Genomic DNA, 26,741 nt, shown 5'->3' with positions numbered 1-26,741 from the left:
CTCAGGAACACAGCCACATCTTCAGGGCCAATCTGATCTTTAGGGGGAGGGATGATGTTCCACAGGGCAGATGCCACTATAGAAATGGGTCTCTTCCTGGGTCTTGCCAGATGGCACTTTGTAATGGATGGGACTCGTAATATGCAGCCTATCCTGCTGGATCTAATGGGATGGGTAGAAGCAAATAACCTGGCCTCATGCATCTTCGTTTTGGATGGATATTTGGTAGTTGACTCTAACAACAGTATTGCTTCCTTCTTCCACTTATTTTATCCTCTATGCTCTCAACAGTACCGTAATAAACTGCATATTTTCTTATTCATATAGATGGGATACACTGTGTGTTTCAAAGACTATTACTTGACTTGAGTTATCTAGGTTATAAGGAAAAAGCAAATTAAGTACATAGGAAAAATTGTTAATATTTTTAATTTACATATCTCATATGTCATTTTTGGCAGGCTTTATACCTGCATGTAGCCTGGGATTATCACAAGTGGGCAGAATGAACTTTGGCAAAGATGTTAGCACTTTGAAGTATTTCACTATTTGTGGCTTACAAGAAGGCTATGAACCTTTTGCTGTGAATACAAATCGGGACATTACCATATGGCTGAGCAAGAGATTACCTCAGTTTCTTCCAGTACCAGCAAACCATGAACATATTGAGGTTTGAAATATCATTTATTTTGTAAGATCAAACATAAAAGTTAATTTAGGCAGTAAGTAGTAGCAGTTAATATAGTATGTAGACTATAAATAGTAAGGCTGGCAAATAAGTATTGAATGGTTCATTATTATTACCTTACGATAATAATACTGTATTATATTATAACCCTTTCTACATATTTACCTTAAAATGTAGAATGAAAAGGAAAGGGATGATAAACTAGCTTATTTGTAAGCCCAAAGACTTTGAGTTAAAGGGAAAATGCATGGTCTGCATTTGTATCCATAATAATTTTTACTCCAACTGCATACTTTTATAACAAAACTTTTGTTGTCTTTCAGAGCCCAATATTACATTAATAAATATTTTTTATAAAAGCAAGAGACTGAAATTATGCTTTTCATCCTCTAAAAGAAATTTCAGCAAGTATTTCTTCTACTTTGCTGTCAGCCCATCAGGGTAGGCGAGGTCAGAAACAGGAATCACTAGGGGTCTTAGAATGTATTTTAATGCAGTTGGGGTACTGAAACAGAATCTTAAAGCCTATCAAAGCCCTTCTCTGCTTCCAACATACCTAACGCTATCAAAGTGGAGTTGTTTATTAATCTAATACTGGGCTCTTTTGCATGTTTTCTACTTTCCCCGAGCTCAGGTATCTTTTCGATAATGGCTCTTCATTCTCCTCCCAAACCTACATTTCATCACACCTGCCACAATGTTACAGAGTGCATCAATAAACATATTTTTATTTATATACTATGAAAAACCATTAAATATAAGGAAAGGCAGCATTTTATTTTATATGTTTCCATACACTTTACAACTGAGTTTTGCATTTTATAGGTTACAAGGATTGATGGAACTGCAGACAGTTCTCCATGCTTGAAAGTCACACAGAAGTCCTTTGGATCTCAAAACAGCAAAACAGATATCATGTTTTTTCGTCTAAGCATGCCCATTGAGTGTGCAGAAGTGTTCTCTCAAATGCCTGGAGGAGGAGTGCCAAGTTCTAATCTTTTTGGCCCAAAGAGTGATTTGGATGATTATGATGCAGATTCTGATTTCGAAGTTCTCATGAAGACTGCTCATGGTCATCTGGTACCTGATCGTGTAGAAAAAGAAGCTGCAAAATCAGAGTTCAATAACCATAAAGACTATACACAAGAGAAACCTTCACGCCTCAAGCAAAGGTCAGGTAGCTTGATCTTTTCAGTTGTTTTATCCCACTGTTCACTTTCAAGATTACAAATTAATGCTTTCCTTTCTACATTGTCAGTGAATTTCATCTCTGAATAAAAAGGGCAGTGATCTCTGTTTTTAAATGTTTGCTTTCTCTTTTCTGGTATAATTATGTTCCAGCTTTCCTATTCATAAAATATAAATGAAACATGGACAAGTTTGTATAAAATATTTAATGTAACAACTATAAACCTACAAACCTACAAACATGAAGAGATATTTGCTGTCCTGACCATGCAAGATATTAACTGATATTAAAAAACAAACCTTTTGACCAAGTGTGTTAAAAGAGCCAAACCTGAATTAAGTGGATCAGTCTGATACCTTCAAATGCAGCTTTATTTGATGGAAGATATAGGATTATATTAAATCAAGTGATATAAAAAAGATGTACTCACTCTTTTACATTTTTATATGTTACAGATTTATGCTGAGAAGGACGAAGCCAGACTACAGCATAAGCCATTCTGCAAGACTAACTGAAGATGTCCTAGCAGATGAAAGAGATGATTATGATTATTTAATGCAAACCTCTACAGTATGGAAATTTAGTGTTAATATTTGCACTCAGGATAGTTTGAAATTATCAGATATGATAGGACATTATATATTAACTGTAGATTGCTGTGGAGCAGAAACTATTGGAATACTCTTAAAGAATAGCTGTTCTGAATAATTACTTAGCAGTAATGTGGTAAAAGCAAGCTTAAACTAACATTTCATAGGAGTAAATTTTCATTTGAAATGCTGATTTCAAAAGAAACTTGGGTTGTTACATGGGAGAACTTCAGAACTCCCAACACTACTGAAGCAGCCATATTCCACACCAGTTGGAGCTTTTGGGTTGTCTTCAAGGGCAGCTTCACACAGAGTGAATTGCAGTAGTCCAAAAGATGCTTTTTGCTAAACAAATAATTTGATTGGAGTATGTTTACTACAGCACTGTCATTAGTTTCCTGTGCTGAAGTTGGCTCTAAGTGTTGGAACGGGCTTCATAGTAGTCCCATTGAAGGGTTCTAAATTTAGGAGTTGATAAAGCAGTCCATATCCTCAGTCTGATTTTGTAGGCAGGGGACATGATATGGAGTTAACTCACTTAATCCAGCTGTCAGCCCCTCTTGGTAGATTAGATCAGAAAATCAACTCCACAGAAAGATTAAAAGTACCTTTATTGAAATTGACTATAATAACAGAATCTTGCAAATCTGATTGTGCTGCCACGTCCCCGTCCTTCTTATACCCCCATGAATCAAGGAGGCATCTGCCTGAGCCACTTCCGAATATTATCTTGTTTCCCCTTTGCCTAAGTGATGGTTCTTGCTTATTTCTATTGAGGTCATCTTCCTTCCTTTCTATGCCATCTTTCCAGGTAGCATCAACACATCTGGAAGTGATAAGCAATATATCTGAGGCTAGTTGAATTCTTTCAGGTGATAATTTTCATCCATGTCTGCCAACCTCAATCCTGCTATATAGGCACTGAAAGTTTTGTAGAATAAATTACTTATTTTATCAAAGTATTACTGTTAAGAAGTTTATTACTGATTAAAAAGATGCCACAACTGTCAAAAGCTTCTATAAGTAAAAGAATATGGGTATTTACAGTGCATTTGATGTGACATAGCAAATAGATGGAAGGATTCATGAATTAAAGAATAAGTGACACTGTGAAATAAAAAAAAATCAGTATATTGTAGGACAGGGAATTGGTTTGCACCATACTACTTTGTAACAAATAATTAAACCTATTTATATAGAAATAAATGTTTAACATTTGTATAACTTATTAAAGAAAAGCGCTGCGTAAAGGAAATTGAAATTGAAAATGGTAGAACATTTGTCTGCATCTTGATTATAAACCTGTATGTCATTAGCATGCTTTCTCTATGCATATATGTACTGTGTATATATGCAAAATTGCATATATACAAAGAAATGAAATATTTTCCAGAGGTATTGCACATATACATGTGCTGTGCTGCTTGTAAATGGAGAATAATTCACTAAAAATATCAAGTATATGGTTTATGAAGAGAAAAATAATCTTGCTAAGATTAGCAAGAGCTAATACCCACAGCACAGAGGAGTAGAAAAACTAGGTGCCCTTGCCTTGTTTCCCTTGTTTTCTTTTGGGGTTAAGAATAGTATGTGGAACTTATGGAATGTGTCTGGATTTTGTCTGGATGAAGCAAGTAGGAAAGTTGATATGGCCAAAGCAAAAAGTGGATGTATCCGTAGGAAAATTCACATTTTCATACTTTCTTTTCATTAACTGATTCCTCACTGACAATTGTTGGCTAGAGTTGACACACAAAGCTTTGTGGCATAGGTAGATTGTTCCCCTGAAATAAACAAGGAATTACTATGAAACTGACAGAGTGGCATTTGCTGTACACCAGGAAAGTTTGAGTACTGGTGAATATGTGGGAGAGGAAAATGAAGAATATCTTTAGAGGCAGAAAGGTAAAGAAATAAGCCATTAGCAGTTACATTTTTTCTGATGTAGGGAAATCCCAAAACATTTCCCTTCTAGAATGTTCACAGATCATTAGAAAAATATTGTGAACATGAAATTCCTTCCAATATTCCTAGTTTTGATTCTGAATTTAAAAGGAGACAAAAAGTTAAGAATACATAGAACCATGTTATAATAGAATGGCCAATTGAAAGTAAATTCTTGTGATAATGAAAGATGGAATGGAGACTTAGCTCCAACAAATTAGCAGAAGAACAAGTTACTAAATGATTGCACTTGGCACAAGAACTTTGATAACCACTTCTCCAAATATTTGGATTTTATGATTGGTCATAGTACTTACTGTTCTCTCTTTTTTTTAAAAAAACTTTATTAATTTTCAGAGTATAATTAAAATACAAAATGTAGAATATAGAAAAGATGGAATATAGGACTAAAGAAAAACGAAAAACTATAAAAGTGCAAAAATAGAGAGAAAACACAGAAAGTGACTTCCAACCTCCAATACAGAATTAAATGAATTTACAAATATAATCTTTTACTGTTAGTTAAACTTTAGTAACATTATTTCTATCAAATCAAACCATTTAATCATCAAAACCCAAAATCAAAACTTCATTTTTTTCTGACACAGGCAAAGAGTCTAAAAGTGGTTGCCAAATAGAGATAAACCCAGACACGGTTTTTTCTCTTATCAAGGCTGTTAACTTTGCAATTTGGGCCAGTTCCATCAGTTTAATCCTCCATTCTTCCACTGTAGGAATTTGTGGGTCTTTCCATCCTTGTGCATATAAAAGTCTTGCCCCATGTTGTTTCTCGAGCTGCTTCTCCATCAATCCCAAGAGAAACAGTTCTGGGTTGTTTTGTAAGTCCACTTTAAGAATATTAACACATACTTGGTCCCGACATTTTTTGGCCTTCTCACAAGTCCACCAAAGATGATAAAAAGTTCCTTCACCAAGAGAACAAGTACTTACTGTTCTCAAAACAAATAGCTAATATGTGGAATGTAGTTTTTCCAAGTACCAAAAAGGTTAGTAAAGAGCTTTCAGATGATGCAATGCCACGTAAGGAACCAGCCTTGGGAATCAACAGGCAAGTTACCAGGGTCAACTTCCTTCCTGATTGTCCAAGACAAATGGATCCATAGAAGAGAGGTACACAGCCTGGTGGCTTCCATTTATTTTGGACTAACTTCCACAAGCCCAAAACAGCATTTAGGCATTTGCATACCGTATATCTGCTATTATATGAGAAAACAAAACTTTCTCTAAATTAATTGGGGAGAAACGGATTAATAAGGCTCTGACTCTTAACTGGTTGTAGAGATTCTATTCTTGCTTCTAGCAATTGCCTAAGCTTCTGGCTTTGTTGTATTTTAAGAACAAAATGGATTTTTCAGTGAAAGTGTCAGGATAGTACTGAATCAAAGTGAAATATTAATATTGTGGGTAATATTTTTTATGTCTTGACAGTATTATTACTCTGTACGTATATTTCCTGGACAAGAGCCTACTAATGTTTGGGTAGGCTGGATTACATCTGACTTCCATCAGTACGACACAAGCTTTGATTTGGACAGAGTCCGTACTGTTACAGTAACCTTAGGAGATGAAAAAGGGAAAGTTCATGAGAGGTTGGCTTTAGTTTTCTTTTGTTTAGAAACAATTGGTATAAAATCATTTCATCATGTCAGTGAATATATTATCCAGTTAAAAATGTAATACTTATTAAGATTGATATTATCTGCATATTATATTATTTATTATTTATATTAACATTAATATTACATGATATTATATTTCATTTGACTGATACTCCATTTTTTTAAAAGTGAAGAGGTTTTTCCTGCTACAATATGATTATAAAGTCCTAAAACTCAGTGTTGTATTAAAAGGTTTAATTGGAATGAAGATTTATATTCATTTGCAGTCCAGGGCTCAGTGTGAGCAAAATACAACCACATTTAAGAAACTTTACAGTGTGGAATCCAAAAGTTATATTTCAGTATCTCTAATGGAAGTGTATTTAAATACTAGTTTCCTGGAGGTTACAACTCTATCCTTCTTTAGCATGACTAAGAAATACTGTAGATCTCTCTGTGACTTTACAGATAGTCAAAGTGGCATAATACCCCAGACACAGGACTGTCAAGTGAGAGGGTAGTGTGCATCTAGATTAGGCCATAGGGAGACTCTTTTCACCTTCCCTTCTATTTATTCTAGTAAATAATGGCCTTTTTATATGCCCTTGGAGAAAGATAGGAAATTAGAATTGTAGCTTTCATTGTGCCTGCTCATGAAATTGACTAATATTCACCATAGTTTTTTTTCTGAAGTTAAATGTTTTGAATGCAGTATGCCAGTGTTCAGATTTATAACAAAGAAATAATCTGAAGTCTAACCATTGTTTCTAACTTCATCAAGAATGGATTGAGTATTGGATAAGAGTTCTTCCCTTTGCCTCTCCCTCTTACTCAACTAGGGCATCTCATGGGGCGGGGGGGGGGCGGTTTATTAAATCAGAGTTCTTCATTTCATCTGACCTGGGGAATTCAGACTTATATCAGTTAACAGACCTGATTGCATCCTGGTTTATTAACTGACATTAAACTAAAGTTTTCTGGTTCTTACTTGAGAAGGAATTCTACATTAATACAAACCATCTAAATGTGGAGTGTGGGAGGGGCAAGGAAGGAGCACTCCCCTAGACACTTATTTTTTGCTTCATAAATTAATTATTAATGAATGTACTATTTGGAGTAATTGTCTGAAAAAAGCTATTATGTGCAACCTAGAGAAAGCTAGGTGTCTGTTAAGTCGTATTGTAATACGTGTGAGTTAAGCATACAGGAGGCATTGACATAATTGGAGTCAAATATAAAGTCTCATATCCCTTGCATGTATTTATTTGCTTGATTGCTTGCTTATGGTATTTATAAATTACTCTATAACAAATTGACTCACAAAAACATTAGCAGATTAAAAGAAAAACACATTAAAAATTGTTCTTATGTAGTATCTCTGATACCTGCAGTATTCTTAGAAATCTGTACATGCTGCTTTCTCTTCTCCGTGCTTGGAAATGTTCTGCATATGTATTAGTGGGAATCCCCCTTTGGTAAGCATTTTTTTTTTTAATATTGAAGAGAACTGGATAGACATGGACAAGCAGAGCCTAAAGGAGTTTGGGATCTTGCCTTGTAATACTAACCTATTATCCGTCTTTTGAAATGCAGCATCAAACGAAGCAACTGCTATATGGTGTGTGCTGGAGAAAGCATGAATCCAGGGCAAGGACGCAATAATAATGGATTAGAGATTGGTTGCTTGGTCGATGCTGCAACTGGTATCCTGTCCTTCACAACTAATGGCAAGGAGTTAAGCACTTATTATCAGGTAATGATTTTTTGCTTGTAATTCGCCCAACAAATCTGATTAATTTTTTAAAAGAACATTTTCATTATGTTTGAAAAGAAAGTAGTAATTTCTCCAAATTTCAGCTTTGGAAAGCTTGTAGCTCCTGAAAGATCTACAACTGTATTATGGCAAAAGCTTAGGCTAATACGGTTCCTCTCTTTACACCTATTTTGATGTAAAATATATTATAATAAATTTTTGTTTGCTTTTCACTTAGGTGGAGCCAAGCACTAAATTATTTCCTGCAGTATTTGCACAAGCCACAAGCCCTAACATTTTCCAGTTTGAGTTGGGACGAATAAAGGTAACAATCACCCATTTAGTTTATTAAAACATTCCTGATACTCTGGTCTCAACCTTTTACAGTAGTAACAGAAGTGGGGGGAAATTCTTCTTTGTCCAATGGTAGAAGTGTGGGCCTTTTCTTCCCCAGTTCCTCATCCATCAGCTATATTGAGAGAAAAACCTTGAGAGGGTGTCCAGTACTTTTCTTAAAAGTAGCTATAGGGTTGTATACAAAATCAACAGCAGAACCATAGTCAGATGGGTTCCCATCTCCCCTAGATCTCCCATTTATTTTCTATGACCACAGAAACCTTGCCAAGCTCTGGTTTTATATTACAGCAAGAGAAAAAATGGTGGGGGTATGGAGTTTAAAAAAAAAACTCCAGTGACCTAGTTAACATTTTTGGAATGTTAAATTTTGGAACATCCTTCCCCCAGAGGTGAGACAAGCCCCCTCGCTCCTGGACTTCCGCAAAAGATTAAAGACCTGGTTTTGTAGGCAGGCTTGGAATGGGAGGGCAAATAATTACTCCTGGAGATGGCTAGCGCCATGAAGGGATTCGGAGGGACCTACTGCACCGAAGGTCTGATTAAGATCTCTTCGCCATGTGGATTTTATTATATTTATATTTTTATTGTATTTTGCAATTGTAATGGTTTTATATTTTAATCTTGTTTTATTGTAAGCCACCCAGAGTCCCCCCATTGGGGAGAGATGGGCGGTGAATAAATTTATAAAATAAATAAAAATAAATAAATAACATATTCGAGTTCATCATAATCTTTCTTTAGAACACATGTTGGTTCTGCACCTGTGCATAGCCCTGGTTGGGAATTTACAATAGCCAAAAGTTTCTTACCTTTGAACAAGAAAACTGAAAACAGGAAACGTTCCTGAAGGTGTGAGATGGTAATCTCTAAAAAGAAAAAGAAGAAAACTCTGAATCCTTCATCACCAACATCATAAACCCCAGTATGTTGGTGGTAGGCCTAATTAGAATATCTGTATTGGTATACCCCCATATTGTCAATACATGTCATACTATTGACTACTGATGCAGCACAAAGCACTTGGCAGATCAGCTTTTTTTACCGCTATACTAATATGAGTTAGAATCTGACTCCTTTTACTGAAGAAGTAGTTAGCCACAGAACCATAGGAAGCATGTTATTCTTCAGTTTTCAGACTTCCATCAGAAAGAGTATATTTTTAGGAGTCTGATTATCATCAAAGTACTCTCTTTTTAATCATTGTCCTACAGGTTTGGGTGTGATACATCTCTTGAAGTATCTTAATAGTAACAATCCACATTGGTATATTGAACAATTACGATGACTCCTTTGGCCATGCTTCTGCTTAGTTGTATGAATATAAACTGTGTTGTACATCCCCTGTACAAGCTATGCATATGCCATCCATAAATCTTTTTTCCTGAAGGAACAACAAGATCTGTCCTGGTTTTGCAGCACAGGTACTTGAGATCAACATTTTCTAGGATAAGCATTTTTACACCAATGGAGCTTCAGGAGGTCATTCAAGCAGCACTACTTCATAATCTTAAAAATGGGAAGTGGGTCAGGTTGTTCTCCTTAGTATCAGAATCATATTCAGAACTGCTAATCTGCCCTTTACATGTAGTCTTAAGGCTTGGCACTATCTTTTTACTGGGTATTTTGCAACATCTTCAGCCAAATATCTTAGTGGATCAGTCATGGAGTTTGTTGCATCCACTGAGGCGTCATTTTTTGAAAGGGCTATCTAAGGTATCCAGCTTATGGATTGCATTCTGACTCTATTTTTGCATTTTCCTATGACACTCACAAGACTCAGAAACAAACTTTTTGAACCACTAGCATCCATGGATGTTAAACTGTTAAAATCACATTCACTAGGAGAGCAGGAGAACATTGTACTGTTTGCATAGATCTCCATATTTTCATACTGACAGAGTGATTGTAGTCTAGTTGTGGCATTTCTATCAAAAGTAACCTTGGACATTCACATCAGGCAACCTGTTTTTCTTACATTCTTCCCCTTTCCATCTCACCCACTGGAACATTTGTTTGTTACATTTTCACAGAATGATCTTTATATATGAATGCATAAGATGATCAAGCACAGTTACAGGAAGCAACCTGTTCTTCTGATTTATGAATCATGACCATTTCATATACATAAAAAGACAAAAAATAAACTCAATAAACTTGATTGAGTTTATTTTTTGTCTTTCAGTTTACTGCATTCCTAAATGTGACAACTCTGTTTTGCTCTGTTTTCAGAATGTAATGCCATTGTCAGCTGGCTTGTTCAAAAGTGAGCACAAAAATCCACTTCCTCAGTGCCCTCCCCGTCTCCATGTTCAGTTTCTGACACACGTGCTTTGGAGCAGAGTGCCAAATCAGTTTCTGAAGGTTGATATATCACGGACCAGTGAACGTCAAGGCTGGTCAGTACAATGCCTGGAGTCTTTGCAGTTCATGTCCCTTCACATTCCAGAGGAAAACAGGTATTTCTTGGTTGTATTTACAAATAGAATGAAATAAGTGTTGACATTAAGTGTATGGCAAATCATATATCTGGAAAAAAAAGGATACGTTAGTATATATACATGAAATCCTATCAACTATGTAAAGGGCAGAAGGGGAATAAGAAAAGAAAATGAAGTAAAGGTAAATCTAGTTTACACCAACACTATTTATCACCTGCCCATACCCTTCTCATAGTAGATTCCATTTTTGCTTTCATCAATTAATGTCCATTAATCATTAGGAGATATCAGATTTAGATCTTTCATTGCATAAGATGCCACCTTCCATTAACTATGGCTGTTCCCAATACGGGACTTCGTTTTTTCTGCCAAAGGATAAATAATAATATTATTCAACAACTGTTACCCCATAGTCACTGATTACAGTGAGGTACTAAAAGAGGAACTTAATTTTTGGAGAAACTTTTTAAGTACTCCATAAAGCACTGTATTTTGTTGCTGAGAAAGCTATTTTGGAAATTCATAATGTGGATAGCATGAGAAATTGCAGTCCAAAGGAAAAAATGGTTGAAAGTCTAACTAAGCTTGCTTCCATGTTTGGGCTTATATAAATGTGCTCTCTAGATTGTGAGCCTGTGAATTATCAGTCACATAATTGAGAGCCAGTTTGGACTAGTGGTTAAGGCTCTAGGCTAGAAACCAGGAGACTGTGAGTTCTAGTCCTGCTTTAGGCATGTAAGCTGCCTGGGTGACTTTGGGCCAGTCACTCTCTTTCAGCCCACGATGTCAGGCTTGGGCAACAAGCTGGTTGGTTAATTCCTGTTGCAACCAACAGATCAACATTTGGTTGATCCAGAAAAAAAAGCGGTCCCTGCACCTGTGGGAAAAATGCTAGGAAGAAAAAAAATCAGTCACATAATAATTGTGAGCTTGTTCTTACAATGCTGATTGTATGGCTGTAAAAGCACTTTCCACGCACAAAAGGAAATTGAGAGAGGATGGAACCACCAAAACAGCACATTGAGAGTTGGGTGTGTGGGCTGACTAATGTGAGAAGGGTTATTGAAAATCTTTGGGAAAGCAGTGGCCAGAAATCTGAATAGGAATATTTCACACTGCAATATTTTGTTGCTTGTGTATAAGTATATACATATTAACAACATATTAGCATAAATATAGTTAATATATTTTATATGACTTAAACAACAATTTAGGTACCAGTGTGAATTGACCAGTCCCCTCTCTCAATGTTTTAAGGAAGCTAGCATCATAACACTGATGACACTAACTTCCTTATTCAAGGCAATACTGCTATGTTTAATTATTTTCCTTCCTTTTCTTTACTGCAGGTCTATAGATATTTTAGAACTGTCAGAACAAGAAGAATTGTTAAAGTTTCATTATCATACTCTCAGACTATACTCAGCGGTGTGTGCTCTTGGGAATAACAGAGTTGCACATGCTATGTGCAGCCATGTTGATGAATCTCAGCTTCTCTATGCAATTGAGAACAAATATATGCCAGGCTTGTTACGTGCGGGCTATTATGATCTTCTCATTGATATTCACCTTAATAGTTATGCCACTGCAAGGCTGATGATGAACAATGAATTTATTGTTCCAATGACAGATGAGACTAAAAGCATTACTTTGTTTCCTGATGAACACAAAAAGCATGGCCTACCAGGTATTGGGCTTAGTACATCTTTACGACCCAGAATACAGTTTTCTTCTCCCAGCTTTGTAAGAATTAACAGTGAATGCTACCAATACAGTCCTGAATTTCCTCTGGAAATTTTAAAGTCTAAAACTATAGAGATGTTGACAGAAGCAGTTCAGGAGGGTAGCCTTCATGTCAGAGATCCAGTAGGTGGTACTACAGAATTTCTGTTTGTTCCTTTGATCAAGCTTTTTTATACTCTTCTTATAATGGGAATCTTCCACAATGGAGATCTGAAGCATATCTTGCAGCTCATTGAGCCCAGTGTGTTTAAGGAGGATACAAACAGTGAAGATGAAACCCGAATATTAGTGAAGGAACTAGTTACAGAGAGTCTAAATTTAGAGGCAAGTGTGGATGAAATCAGAAGAGAGAAGGTTCCAGAAGAAGGACTTCTTCAAATGAAACTTCCCGAGCCTGTGAAATTACAGGTAATCATGAAAGAATGCACAGGTAATCATATATTTTGTGGATTATTTTTCTGCCTGAGACACATGTATGTGCCTATATATGCACACACATAGAAAGAGAGATTATTATTTGCAATCTTCCCACTTAGAGAGTGTCCAGTAAAGTCAGAATAACCCACCTTAAGCTCAAAATAATTCAAAATCAAAATGTTTCCCTGTTTTACATATCACGTGTGTGTGTGTGTGTTGAAGGGGGAAAGAGAGAGGGAATGAATGGTTGGTCTGGGCTGCATGATAGTGCCTTATCATTCTTTCTCTTCCTCCTGTATTGTTATCTCTCCCTCTCTCCCTCCCCCTTCTATGCCTGAGACTAGTTGGAGCTAACCATCTTGCCACCATCTAAGTGGTTCTGCTTGTGGTAGCTTTGAGTTCTGCTGACTTTTACCTTGCCACCATAACATGGTGGACATCAACTGCTGAAAGACGAGAGGGATGTGTAATTAGGCCTTGGCTTTCCAGTTAAGCACAACCAATGCTTAATTGTTGTAGAATGGGGATAAGTATCTGAATACATGTTTCTCATGACATTTTGCTGAACTGAATTTTATGTAAGTACATATGTTGACAACAGCATCAGGGCAAAAAGTTCATTACGGAATACAATTAAATTGCCCTGGAAACCAGGCAAGATGGAATGTCAACCGAATTATTTGGATGAGAGACACAGATACCTCCATGAGACTTTACTACCATCAATAAAAGTTTCTAAGATGATATGTTGTATGTTGTTTGAAGAAGCAGTAAACCTTTAAAATTGCACCAAAGCACCTTAGTATCAGTTTTGTAGTATGTATTAAAAAGCAAAATATTAGTAAAAGTATTATTCGGCCAAGTTCAGCATAAATGAAATCCCGCAATTCCTCTTGAAAATATACTATGATTTGGCATGCTTTAAGTAGGTATCAATATAACTTATCCCTAGCTTGAAAATAGTTTTACTGATAATACTATGTTAAAAATACTTATTTAACTAGACATATTGTTTCATTTGAAAGTTACTTTTTTAGTATTTAGCTGTTACTAAAACACATTAATTCATGAAAGAATATGGTGAATGTTTTCTCTTTTAAAATAGTAAAGCACAAAATGCTTCAGTGTGCAAACAAGCAGGAAATGGTAAACATTTTGTTTTTAAAGCAAATAATGAAAAAAATTGTGGCTAGCAGTTTAGGAAAAATGTTATAGACTTAGAGAAAAGTAGGTACAAATAGAAAAGAACATTTACAAGATATGCATACTGAGAATAAGAAGAATATTAACAGATTAAAGCTGTCAATGAGCAATAAATAATACATTCCATGTGGTCAAAAGGAAATTAAAAATTTAAGCTGAGAGAAAGATAAGGGCATAAAATTGAATTTTTCAGTATTCTGAAATGGAAATACAGTAATGAAAGATTTAAAAATAGAAATAAAAAAATGATGTGGGTTGTATTAAAAGAGAAGCAACACAAGCTAAGTAAGAAAAAAGCATGTACCTAAAAGAGCAGTTTTAAAACTATATGTTACCTACATTATTTTGTTTTGTTCTTTTAATTCTATTTCAGATGTGCCATTTACTCCAGTACCTGTGTGACTGCCAGATACGCCATAGAATAGAAGCCATTGTAGCATTTTCAGATGATTTTGTAGCAAAACTTCAAGAAAATCAGCGTTTCCGATATAATGAAGTTATGCAGGCATTAAATATGTCTGCAGCTCTGACAGCCAAGAAAACAAAAGAATTTCGGTCCCCACCACAGGAACAGGTTAATAACCTAATAACTACTTTTACATTTGAGTTTTGTTCATTTTAAAGAAAATCTGTACAAGATATAGTTTTCCTGGACCAGAGTATATCAGACTGTAAATAAAAGAAAAGTTGAACTGTCTTGGTGAATGAGAATTCTAATTTCCATAAAAGTCAGCTGTTGTGTGTTACAGCAGTCACTTTTGACAAGCATTTTGCCCTCCAGGAAAAATATGGATCAGGCATGATATTACTTCAACCGTTTATAACTGAATATAGATGCAAATATTCTGTATGGGGGAAAACACACACACACACACACACACACACACACACACGATAGACAGTTGCAGTTTGGGGAGAGGGCTTTTGTAGAATCCTTCTACAAAACCCTTCTACATGTTTTTACATGCACATGTTTTTAGTGCTTTCTATATTTTAACATTTTCAGCTGTTCAGTGGGAAAGGTTTATAAATACAAGTAGTCCTCGCTTAAGAACCACAACTGGGAGTGGGAACTCTGTCACTAAGTGATGCAGTCATTAAGTGAGACATCACATGACTTCACTTCTGCTGTGGTCGTTAAGCAAATTACCCATGGTTGTTAAGCGAGACATCATGTGACCGTGACTTGCAATTTTACTGCCAGCTTCTCCATTGACTCTGCTTGTTGGAAGCCGGCTGTGAAGTGCACAAATGGTGGTCACATGACCACGGACACTGTGACAGTGGTAAATGTCCCCCAATTGCCAAACACCTTAATGTTGATCACGTGACTATGGGGATGGTGCAATGGTTGTAAGTTACTTTTCCAGTGCCATTGTAACTTTGAAGCGAGGACTACCTGTAGTTTCTTTTCTGCTTTCTATATGGAATTCAGCTGACGCTGTGTTCTCCTCTTCTGTCCTTGAAGTATGTATCTTCAGGCAATATGAGGATGCCTTGGACATTAATTAATAACTGTTGTATAAACAAGTTGTTGGAATTCTGATTCTAAACAATGAAGCAGACACTTCTGACATCTTCTCTGCAACCCTTCCCCCAAGCATGGTGTCCCCTACTTTGCTCTTGATGGGGACCTTCTAGCACAAGTTATAGGGGTCACGGAGGCTGTAGTAAGAGAAGAAGAATAGGAAAATCCTCCTATGTGGGTTGAAAAGTTGCCCTTTGTGTCCTTTGCATTGCTATCATTACTTTCTTTTTGACTTCCTGATACACAGAAGTCATCACTGGTAAAATACAGCATCATATATGTGCCAAGAGATTTTATTTGTGAGCCCTGCTATTGGTAATAGGATAAATTAAAATTATTATTTAACTGCACAGGTACAGAGCAGAGGACACATTTTTAATTTAAGTTTCAAAGTCAAGAAAGTCATTTAAACCATTTCTAACCAGCACTAAAGGGAATTCCTGATGACATTGGTACTGTTGTACCCCAAGCCTAGATGTGAAGGTCTGGCTGCACCATTTCTGTTCAGTACATCTCACAGGAACTGAATTATTGAGCTGCACAAAAATGAATCTAATGATAAGTCATTACAGTGAGCCAAATCTCCGTACTTCTTTCCTTCCTTCCCTCCCATGGGGAGTTTCAAAACATTATTTGAATCTAATAATATTGCAGTAAATGTTTTATTCTGCTTACATATTACCTCATAAATATTACTTCAAATATATATTTGCTTTTAAAGATCAATATGCTGCTGAATTTTAAGGATGATAAAAATGATTGTCCTTGTCCTGAAGAAATAAGGGATCATCTCCTGGATTTTCATGAAGATCTGATGGCACACTGTGGTAAACCTGAACTTTGAATACTCTTGCCCTGCTCCAAATATTAAAACAAATAAAATACTGATAGTTTTATTCAGTAAAATATGGTCGATTGAAATGTAATTCTAATACAAAGGTATTTAAAGCAGCATTGAATACGGTGCTAAAATTGCAGTATTCAAGTGTAATACCAATCTATATTGACTGCTAGAACATGCAGTCTCATAAGCACTGCTGCCTTGATCTAGCTTCAGGGAAATCATGTTGGGGCTATAAGGTAAAATTAGTAGGACTTGGCCAACTACTGTTAAATTGCTTTTCTTTTTTTCAGAATTTGGTTCTGAATTTGAAATATACTCTCCATAATAATCGAAGAGTGTAGTATATACTTGTTGACCCTGGGTTACTGGGGTGCTCTTGCAGTGTTGAAAAGGACAAGTTATATATATTTTAAAAATATCACTCAAGTTAGGTAGCTGTATGCAAATCTCTTAATGCTTTCTTGAAACCAACATTCACTTAATTTCCCTAATTAGAAGTTTGAGTTCTGGAGCACTCTAAAATATGGCCGTGCTTTGAAGGGCATGCATTCAAAAGATGAAGCACTCTGCTAACTGCTCTCAAAATTCTGAAGCTGGTCTTGGAAATGAATACAAATATATTGTTTAGTTATTTATAATGCTTTCATAAATATTTGATATTTATGTCTAGGAATTCAGCTAGATGAAGATGGAATTCTAGATGGAAACAGTGATTTAACTATTAAAGGTCGCCTGCTATATCTTGTAGAAAGAGTCACACACTTGAAAAAGAAACAAGCAGAGAAGCTAGTTGATGATAATAACAAGAAACCATGTAAGTAAAGTAAAATAAGGTTTAGTTGTTATCTGAATCTACAGTAAGCAGTAGTTCAATAATTCTCTCATTCTGACACCATAATCTCTTTCAGAATAACTGTCTATAAATGAAATTGAACTTCAGCACCCTGAAATATTATAATATTGTGAAATGCATGTTCTAAAACATGGTATTACATTCAAGGTCTCCTGGCTAAGAAGCCATAGAATCTGGCAGAAGCCTGCTGAACTGATGGGATGCAAAACAAATGGAATTCAGATAGGCTAACAAAACACTCAGCAAATGAGTAATTGTTCCATTAGTAAAGATGCATTGATGTGTGGGGGTGGGGTGGGGTGTAGAGACATTGGTGGAGCATGAGATGACCAGTGGAGGCATGTACTTACACTATATTCTTTACTTCTCCAAATCAAAGCTTGCTGGAAGCTCCAGAATCAGGGCAACCCTCTTCTGCGATGTGACCCATAGCCCACCAGGATCGCATCTTACACATTTATGCCATTTAAGTTTTATTCCTCGAATGAGCATGCATAAGAATGATGGCTATTGCATGACAACAGCTTATCATGTCTTCTTCCTCCTTTTCTCATCATTATTGGATAGAAGATTGTTATATTGTCATTAATTCACTTGCTTTGTAAAATTAGTTGATTAAGTACAGATTATCTTCAGTTTCTAATTTATTTTAAAGAATATTTTTTTTATTGTGACCTTTTTTTAAAAAAATGGGATTTTTCTAGCTTAGTAACTAGTGAAGCAATTGCTTCTTTTCCTCCAAATTGACACTGTACTTTTTACACAGTATAACTTCTAATCTGATCATGTATTATTTGGTGATTTGCTTTTTTAAGAAATGCGTCATTCTGAATTTCTGATCCAAATTGGCATAGTATGTGATAATTACTATTAAAGGTGAAAAAAAGGTTTTGTTGTATGTTTGTCTTAATGCTTTCTACATCTAGCAACTCTCCAACAGCTGATATCAGAAACTATGGTACGTTGGGCTCAAGAATCTGTAATAGAAGATCCAGAGTTGGTGAGGGCCATGTTTGTTTTGCTACACCGCCAGTATGATGGGGTTGGTGGCCTGGTTCGAGCTTTGCCCAAGACATACACTATAAATGGTGTATCGGTGGAAGATACCATCAACTTGCTTGCATCTCTTGGCCAGATCCGTTCTCTTCTCAGTGTTAGGATGGGCAAGGAAGAAGAGAAGCTTATGATTCGTGGATTAGGGTAAAATCTTTCTTTCTACGTATAACCTAACTGTTATATAATTGTCTTGTGATTACTAGGAGAGAAGACAGTGATAGTCAGGAAGAAGTTCTTTCTTATGGGCTTCAAGGAATTTGTACTGTGGACAGTAGGCTAATGTGTGAAATGAAAATCTAGAAAACTGAAGATGACTAATTTCCTCCTGGCTTCTGAATCAAATTAAAGTAATGCAATATAATGGTCAGGTTCTTCGAGAAATTGTTCATGTGACACTATTTGGTAATATCATGGGGGAGATGTAGATAAGATATAGAGACAGATGGCAGATGACATTTTTAGATACAGGAAATGTGCTTTTGCTGTATTAACTTTCTGTTTAATAAGGAAAAGATTTCTGAGATCAAAGTATATGTTTTCTAGGCAACTTTAACAGGGATACTTTCTTCCTATAAATCAAGCAGCATATCAGTATCAAATACTTCATTTCTTTATACATTCGTTTTTTTAAAACAGCCCAGCTTAACAATATATGAACTTTTTAAAGATCTCATAAAAACAAATCAAGTGAAAGTCTGCATCATCCATATTCAATAGAGAACAGCCCTGACTTGATTTAACTGATGAGCCATAGAAAAAAAAAATAGCAATCTTTTTTTTCTTTGAGGAGAATAAAAAGGTGGAACTCAGATTCAAAACCACAGGGACATCCATAAATCCCACTTTTTGGAACCGAATCTGTCATTTTCACATTCTCTCATATTCAAATATTTTATTTTCAAATTCTTTTATGAAAATACTCTAAGTTTTGGAGGTTTCTTCTTTTAAAAATAACTAAACAAAATTTTTGCCCATCCTTTAGATTGGTGGTTCTCAAATATTTTGGCCTCAGGACCCTTTTACATTCTTAAAAATGATTGAGGACCCCAAAGAGCTTTGGATTATGTGGGTAATATCTATCAATATTTACTGTATTAGAAAGTAAAATTGAGAAATTTAAAAATATTTATTTATTTATTTGACTTTCTGGATCCCCTGAAAGGGTCTCAGGGACCCCCAGGGGTCCTCAGACCACACTTTGAGAACCACTGCTTTAGATAAATAACCTCTTTTTTAAAATTCATAATTCATTTGAGATGCTCATAAAGAAAGCTGCTTGATTTCCCCCAAAACTGTCCCTTGCCATGGGCAGATCACATATTTCTGGCCTTGGAGTTCTCTGTGGCCACCCCCACCCCCACATAAAAGTAAGGCCTATTTGATTGGCCCACCCCTGGCAACTGATGGACCCAGTGTGGTATCAGAGGGAACTTTGGGTTTTTCCTGAAGCTCTGGTGCACAATTAACTGAGCCTTGGTCATGGCTTGGAATGAATGCTGCAGAGACTTTGGTCCAGATCGCTCCTGTGTGGACTCTCTCTGATCATGGATCCTGTATAGCTCCTTGGTTTACCATGGAGCAATAGGAGGTGAAGTGATACAAGAGACTCCTAGAGCATAGCTGATGAAAGACAAAAAGCGAAGCCGACCAGACACAGGTAAGAGCCTATATTAGGACTTTCCTTGTGGTGATAAGTATGGCAAAGTGAGCCCACTTCTCCACTCTTCTTTCACCTGCAAACAGTTGACCAGTGACCCTCTTTCAGGTGACCAGGTTCCTTCTGGGTAAGGGAGGGCTGGGGAGCCCTTGTGTGGCTGCTGTGATAAATATTCTCAGTATCTGTTAGACAAAGTAATTTGGCTTTGCTTGGAGTTGGACTCTGGCTGAGCAGGTCCTTTGGAAGGAACCAAGACATGTCTGAGCTCAGCTATCTGAGAAGAGTATGGAATGAATGATCCTGAGGAAGAGGACAGGGTTCTTGCTGCTGTGAGCTTGGCCACCTGTGTTCTGGATCTCTGCCCCTCCTGGCTGGTTAAGGCCTTCCAGAAAGTGATGTGAGGTTGGGTTCAAGTGAGGATTAATGCCTCATTGAAAAGGGTGGTGCTGCCCACCATGAAGGGGAAGGTGTATACACCCTTTTCAAGATGCCAACATCGGACCTGACAGTGTTGGATAACTTTTGTCCAATCTCCAACCTTGCCTTTTTAGAGAAGGTTAATCAGAGGGTGGTGGGTGCTCAGCATCATTGGATGAAGCAGATTATCTGGACTCTTTTTAGTCAGGGTTCAGGCGAGATTGCAGGGTTCAGGAGAGATTAGTTGTACTTGTGGATGACCTCTGGAAGCTTGGGATGGGTGTAATACAATCATCCTGGCCCTCCTGGATCTCTTGGTGGCTTTCCATACCATCAACCATGCTATCCTTCCAGGCTGGCTTTGTGGGTTGGGAGTGGGGGAGGCACTATTTTACAATGGTTCTTCTCATTTCTCCATGGCTAGTTCTTGTTGGTTTCAGGAGAGGAATATCTAACCCTAGCCCCTGCAGTGTGGGATGCCTCAGGGTTCAGGTCTCTCACCCCTCTAACATTTACACAAGCTGCTGGGTGAGGTCATTCAATAGCATGTGGTGCAGTATCACCAGTATGCTGATGATACCCAGTTATACGTCTCTACCCTGGCTAGGCAGGCAATGCCATTCAGGTGCTGACCCAGTGCCTGCAGGCTGTGAGGGTCTGGATGGGGAGGAACTGGCTCTGACTCAACCCTAGACAGGTGCAAGACAAGTGGCTTAGGATTTTTGTACCCTCTGGATGTAGTCATCTTTGATGTTTGATATGGTAATACTTCCTCTGATGGAGCTGGTACACAGTTTTGGCATCCTCCTCCTGGACTTGCAGCTCCTGCTCAAGGAGCAGATGGCAGCCATGGCTAGGGGAACGTTGCACATCTGCATCTTATGTGCCAACTGCACCCATTCCTGGATTGAGGGACCTTTATCACAGTCACTCATGCCTTGGTCATTTCTGAGTTGGATTACTGCAGTGTGTTCTACCTGAAATTACTCTTGAAGACCATCTGGAAATTACAACTGGTCCAGAATGCAGTGGTGCACAAAGTTCTGCCCATCTGTCATTTTGACCATATTACACCAATGTTGCACTGGCTTCCAGTTTCTTTCCAGGCGCAATTCAAGGTGCTGGTTATCACCTTTAAAGTCCTGTCTGGCACAGAGCCAGGTTATTTGTGAGCCCATCTCTCCCTGAGTGTATCCGTCTGTTCCACCAGTGAGTGTGCTCTGGGATGCTTTCCTTAAATGTTGTCATCTAGTGGGGCCTAGAAAGTGTACATTCTCAGTAGCAACCCCTACCCTATGGAACATCCTTCCCCCTGAGATGTGGCAGGCCCCCACCCTACTAGTCTTATGGAAAGCCTTAAAAAGCTGGCTCTTCCCCCAAGCATTAAGATAGGATGAGGTAGGAGCACAGTGATTACAATTATGTATTGGGGAGTGTTTTTTTAGGGCACCAGGAGATGGGCTTTTTTTAGATGATGGTTGTTATTGATTCTTTTGTGTTTTTATTGTCCTTGTCAGCTGCCCAGAGTTATGGTCTATAACATGTAAATCTCTTAAATAAACAAACAAATACTCTTGAAAAGGGAGAAGCATTCTCAGCAAATTGCCAAAATGACATTTGTGTGGTGATATCATCAGATAAATTCCCTGATTACATACATATGTCCTAATGTCTGATGCAAGTGCATGAGTTGCAGTATTTGCCTCATAATGTCATGATGCATTTTTTGGTCATTTGCCTCACTTGTCGCTCCACAGATGTCTATAGGAGGTATTCAATTTTTGTTTGGCTGCTTGAAGAAATCCAATTTTGTTTATCTGGGACAATCAGGAGGACTCTTATTTTGTCCACTGTGAATAACCAGAGCACATTGTCAGAGAATTGGTGTTGGGGTCCTCCTTTGTCGTTGTGGTCTTTTACTATTTTTAGTGATATGGTCATTCTTTTCTGAACCTTATGATTCATATGGGCACCTGCCTTCCTGCCTATATTTGCAAGTGGGAACATGAGGCTCAATAATTCATGTGATCCCATACTGAGACAGTTCTTCTTCAGACTACCAGGTGCCATGCCTAAAAACCAGGATGAGATCCTAAAGTTAGCCATAACGTTTGTAGAAATTAGGTGTAGTTGAACAATGCTGATAGCCTTCCCAAGATTATCCTGAGATTCATATCCCACTCAGGACCCCCACCCCCCCAAAAAAGGAATGCCCTTTCTGATTAGTTCTTCTAAAGTACATTCTCCTTTGATTGCACTTTGTCCCAGCAGGTTGAATCCTGGTAACTACATAGACACATAGTCATTCTAGAATTCATTGGTATCTGATATCCTACCGTTTGTTGAATATATAATATTCACCAAATTATGTATTTACTGCTTTATTGGATTTGCAATTTAATATGTAAATAGGCATGTGATAAAAATTATGGATAAATTTTGCTGTAGACGCTTGGCATTTCCAACAATAAATCTGATGATTATGACACAATAATTTGAAAAACATCAATCGTCACTCCTAATTATTTTTTAAATCCTCTTTAAGCTGTCACTTAAAAGATTAGAGATCCAAATCCAATTTAATTCATCTGTTTGCACAAATTTGTTAATCTACTTCAGTGTTTCTCAGTCTTGGTGACTTCAAGCTGTGTGGACTTCAACTCCCAGAATTCCCCAGCCAGCCATGCTGGCTGGGGAATTCTGGGAGTTGAAGTCCACACAGCTTGAAGTCACTAAGGTTGAGAAATACTGATCTACTTACTTTGTTGGTTTTTGGGGGAGAGGAGGATGCTTGCTCAGAAAGCCTCCCCAGGAGCTTTGTGGCAAGTTCTGGCTTAGATAACATGGATAACTAGATAATTTACCCTTGTGGTTACCCTTCTCCAGTCCTCTCCTCTCTGTGTCCTCTTTCTTTCTATCTCCCACCACAAAAGAGGTTTGCCCTAATCTGTTTGCAGCTGCAAAGTCAAGTTGTCCCACCAGGTTTGCTTAGGATGGTGGTGGTGACTTCTGCTAGAGCTTTGAGGGAAGGAAAGGACAAATTTTATTTTAACCCTGTATACACTTGCTAATGCAAAGCCAGAGCCCTGTCGAACTGCACCCTGGGGCTTTACTCTCCAGTTTGCTTAGGTAAGCCAACAGCCAGTTTGTTCAGGCAGGGTGGGAGTGATGGCGTGAACCCCCAGTTATTTGCTTGTAACCCTCCATTGGTTTAGAATATCTGCTCTGGGATATTTTGGATAAATTCCAGCTTTCTGAATAGATTCATTATAGTAGAATTAGGACAAACTTTTTAAGAAAATGATTTATTGGAACCAGCTTAAGCATACTCTTCTTAACTGGCCTTGGGTATACCTTTTGTGGGCAATCGTAATGATTTTAGGAATGATTATTTATCACCGCAGGTAGAATTACATCTTAGGTGCTCCTCCCTCCAAACTGCAAACTATCCTAATTTTTTAATGTATTTTTAAAAATAATATTAAACGGTATGGATTGGGCAATAAAAATTTATAAGTGGATGTAATCTAATTGAGATTTCAATTTATTTTTTACTATTTTTCTATTTCTAATAGGGACATTATGAACAATAAAGTGTTTTATCAGCATCCTAATCTTATGAGGGCACTGGGGATGCATGAGACCGTAATGGAAGTAATGGTGAATGTACTTGGAGGAGGAGAATCAAAGGTAATGTTAAACCAGAAAATACACTTTAAATTTTGGCTCTATTGCCAGATGTAGCTGCTTATCTCTTGTTGAAGACCAAAATCTTATTTGCTTTGATTAGGGATTCAAATTATCTACATTTAACAACAGTGCCCTGTAACTTGGTCACTAAGTCTAAGAATGATAAATACATTTAAATAATTTTGTTGTAGGCTGCAAAAGGAGCAACCAACATTAAGTAAAGCTTTTTATATGGATTTTGCTCTCAGTTCATTATGAAAGCTCTGAATTACCTAGTTTCACTAGGAGCTTTCCATTACAGTCTCAGATTAATATTACACCCCACCCCTTTAAATACTTCCTTTTAAATATCAGAAAGAATCTGGTAGCACCTTTTAAGAGGAACAAATGTTATTATAAGTTTTTTTTGAGCTGCAGCTCACTTCACCAGATGTATGGAGTATTTTAACTGATGTAGAATTTAAATATATTGAGAGCCAGTTTGATCCAGTGGTTAAGGCAACGGGCTGGAAACCAGAAGTCTGTGAGTTCTAGTCCCGCCTTAGGCATGAAAGCCAGCTGGGTGACCTTGGGCCAGTCACTCTCTCTCAGCCCAACCCACCTCACAGGGTTGCTGTTGTGGGAAAAATAGGAGGAGGAAGGAGTATTAGATATAGTATGTTCGCTGCCTTGAGTTATTTATAAAAATAATAAAGGCGGGATAAAAATTGTAAACAAACAAATAAATAAATATTGGGATGAGACAAGGGCAGAAAAAGGAGGGGAACACAGGGTAGTTATGAAGATGAGGTTTCATGGGGACAGATTACAAATACCTTATTAATTAACAATTGTAATTTGTTAAAAACTCATTGTGTTTGTTCAGACCTAAGATAGCCTGAAACCTATTAATGTATGTAAACTTAGCTGTCTCTTGCTCAGCTGTGCTGGAAAAATTTCTTTGTTCCAAAGCAACTACTTTGAGATCTGTAATGGAATGTCCTAGGATGTTAGATGATCTGTAATTACTTTGTCCTTGTTTTGACTTCTGATGTTAAATTTGTGCTCATTAATTATTTTGTGCAAACTGTCCTGTTTATCCTATATAGAATCCAGAGAGGCATTGCTGGTAGATGATAAAGGCATCTCTAACGTTGTGTGTGAAATTGTCGGAGCCTGTAATGGTGCTGCGGATGTAAATGTGGGGACAAAGTAGACATCTGGGCTTGTTACAGGATCTGGTTCCCATCTTAGTATCACCGTCCCATTATTTCTTGTTCCATTTGAGAATCTGCTTTAGGTTTGGTGGTTGTCTGTATTCAAGTAGGGGCCTATCACCAAGTACCTCAGAAAGTGCAGTGACCACATCTAGTATACTTATTATGAATACATTTGAGTGGCTTGAGTTGTGAGCTATAGGTCAGTGGAGATCTGTTTTTGTGATTTGTCTTTTAATAGGTCCTCCCTGGGAGTCAATCTGGCTCTGTTGATTTGTGTATTGATCTTGCTGAATGCCTGATTAATTCCATCAGTTAGGTATCTCTGCCTAGTGAGTCAGAAGAAATGTGATTGCAATGTAGATCCTGGCTATAGGCAACAGATTAGGTGGTGTATTCTGAATGGAAGCTGGAAGAATGAAGGTATGCATGTCGGTCTGTAGGTTTCCTGTTTAACATGATGTTTTTGAATCCATCATGAAGTTTTACTGTGACATCAAAGAAGTGGATTTATTCTGTAGAGAGGACCAGGCTTAGGTAGATGGTGGGATAGTCTTGATCTCTGAATGGAATTTAATGAGAATCTCTTCCATGTGTCCAGATGATAGAAATGTCATCAGTACATTTCAAGTAAAGAAGAGGTTTAGGGGTTAAGAAAAAGCATTGTTCTACATCAGTCATGAAGATGTTGGTGTATTGTGGAACTATGTGTGTGCAGTCAATACCTCAGCTGAACACCTGCTGAAATTTTCTGCTCACCAAATAATTCCCAGTTAAGTTCTTCCCAGGTGCAGCAGCAGCAGATATTCTAAGCTCTTTAATGATAAACTGGGAGAGAACAATTTATCCATGTTTGAGCTGGTTGTCATGGATTTCAGTTCATGAAGTTAGTTGCCCAAATTATGTTAAGAGTCAGACTTAACGGAGCAGTTTACTTTGTAGAATTACAGTTAGCCCTAAACTGGGCCTTCATCCAAATACTAACGTTGTGTCTGAACTGTATGGTTTTGGGGGGAAGCGAAACCACAACTAAAGGGGATGAGTGTGCATTTATTAACTATTCAGGTCACCATTGTATGCAAACTGATTAGCAAACATCTGTACTGAGATGCACAGTTAGATGTCTATGTGATTTATTTCTCTATTATTCCTCTATCAAATGATAAGTACACAATTCTGTTTGGCTGTGATCAAGTGAGGAAATATGTGCAAGTGAAGAATGAAACTACAGTATCGTATTTTTGTACCTTCTCTTTCCTACCTGTCATTAAAGTTTAAATTTAGAGAGGATATATTTTTAAGAATGTGTGCATTAATTGACATGCATTTCAATGTGTTAATATTGTCTTGTGTGCATTTATTTGAAAGGATAATGAAATATAGCACTTTAATTATTTGTTACCTTTTTGATTTCTGCAGGTAAGCTTCTCTTCAGATAAATGTAGAGGAATTTTGAATTCTATGCTTAATAAGGAAAAGTTGTTACCGTATTTAGTGAAACCACTGTGTCAAAGGAACTTTGTGGCATAGGCTGGGGACACATCTATGCAAGGGAGTAG

At 37.2% G+C, this 26,741-nt stretch overlaps 1 protein-coding gene across 1 annotated transcript in view; it reads left to right on the top strand.

The window, feature by feature from the left end:
* RYR2 (ryanodine receptor 2) overlaps positions 1 to 26,741 on the top strand; it is a 258,198-nt gene that overhangs the window by 83,271 nt on the left and 148,186 nt on the right. Inside the window, exons 30-42 of the mRNA XM_063292172.1 lie at positions 462 to 670; positions 1,514 to 1,860; positions 2,333 to 2,447; positions 5,861 to 6,021; positions 7,624 to 7,783; positions 8,022 to 8,108; positions 10,370 to 10,596; positions 11,928 to 12,729; positions 14,315 to 14,515; positions 16,191 to 16,296; positions 16,984 to 17,127; positions 18,093 to 18,366; positions 23,872 to 23,986. Coding sequence (XP_063148242.1) covers positions 462 to 670; positions 1,514 to 1,860; positions 2,333 to 2,447; positions 5,861 to 6,021; positions 7,624 to 7,783; positions 8,022 to 8,108; positions 10,370 to 10,596; positions 11,928 to 12,729; positions 14,315 to 14,515; positions 16,191 to 16,296; positions 16,984 to 17,127; positions 18,093 to 18,366; positions 23,872 to 23,986 — 2,948 coding nt within the window. The remainder of the gene's footprint in view (positions 1 to 461; positions 671 to 1,513; positions 1,861 to 2,332; positions 2,448 to 5,860; positions 6,022 to 7,623; positions 7,784 to 8,021; positions 8,109 to 10,369; positions 10,597 to 11,927; positions 12,730 to 14,314; positions 14,516 to 16,190; positions 16,297 to 16,983; positions 17,128 to 18,092; positions 18,367 to 23,871; positions 23,987 to 26,741) is intronic.

This window comes from Candoia aspera, chromosome 1, assembly GCF_035149785.1.
Source record: "Candoia aspera isolate rCanAsp1 chromosome 1, rCanAsp1.hap2, whole genome shotgun sequence".
Taxonomy (NCBI): domain Eukaryota; kingdom Metazoa; phylum Chordata; class Lepidosauria; order Squamata; family Boidae; genus Candoia; species Candoia aspera.
The sequence above is the reverse complement of the archived record's forward strand: the minus strand, read 5'-3'. Positions and strand labels throughout refer to the sequence as shown.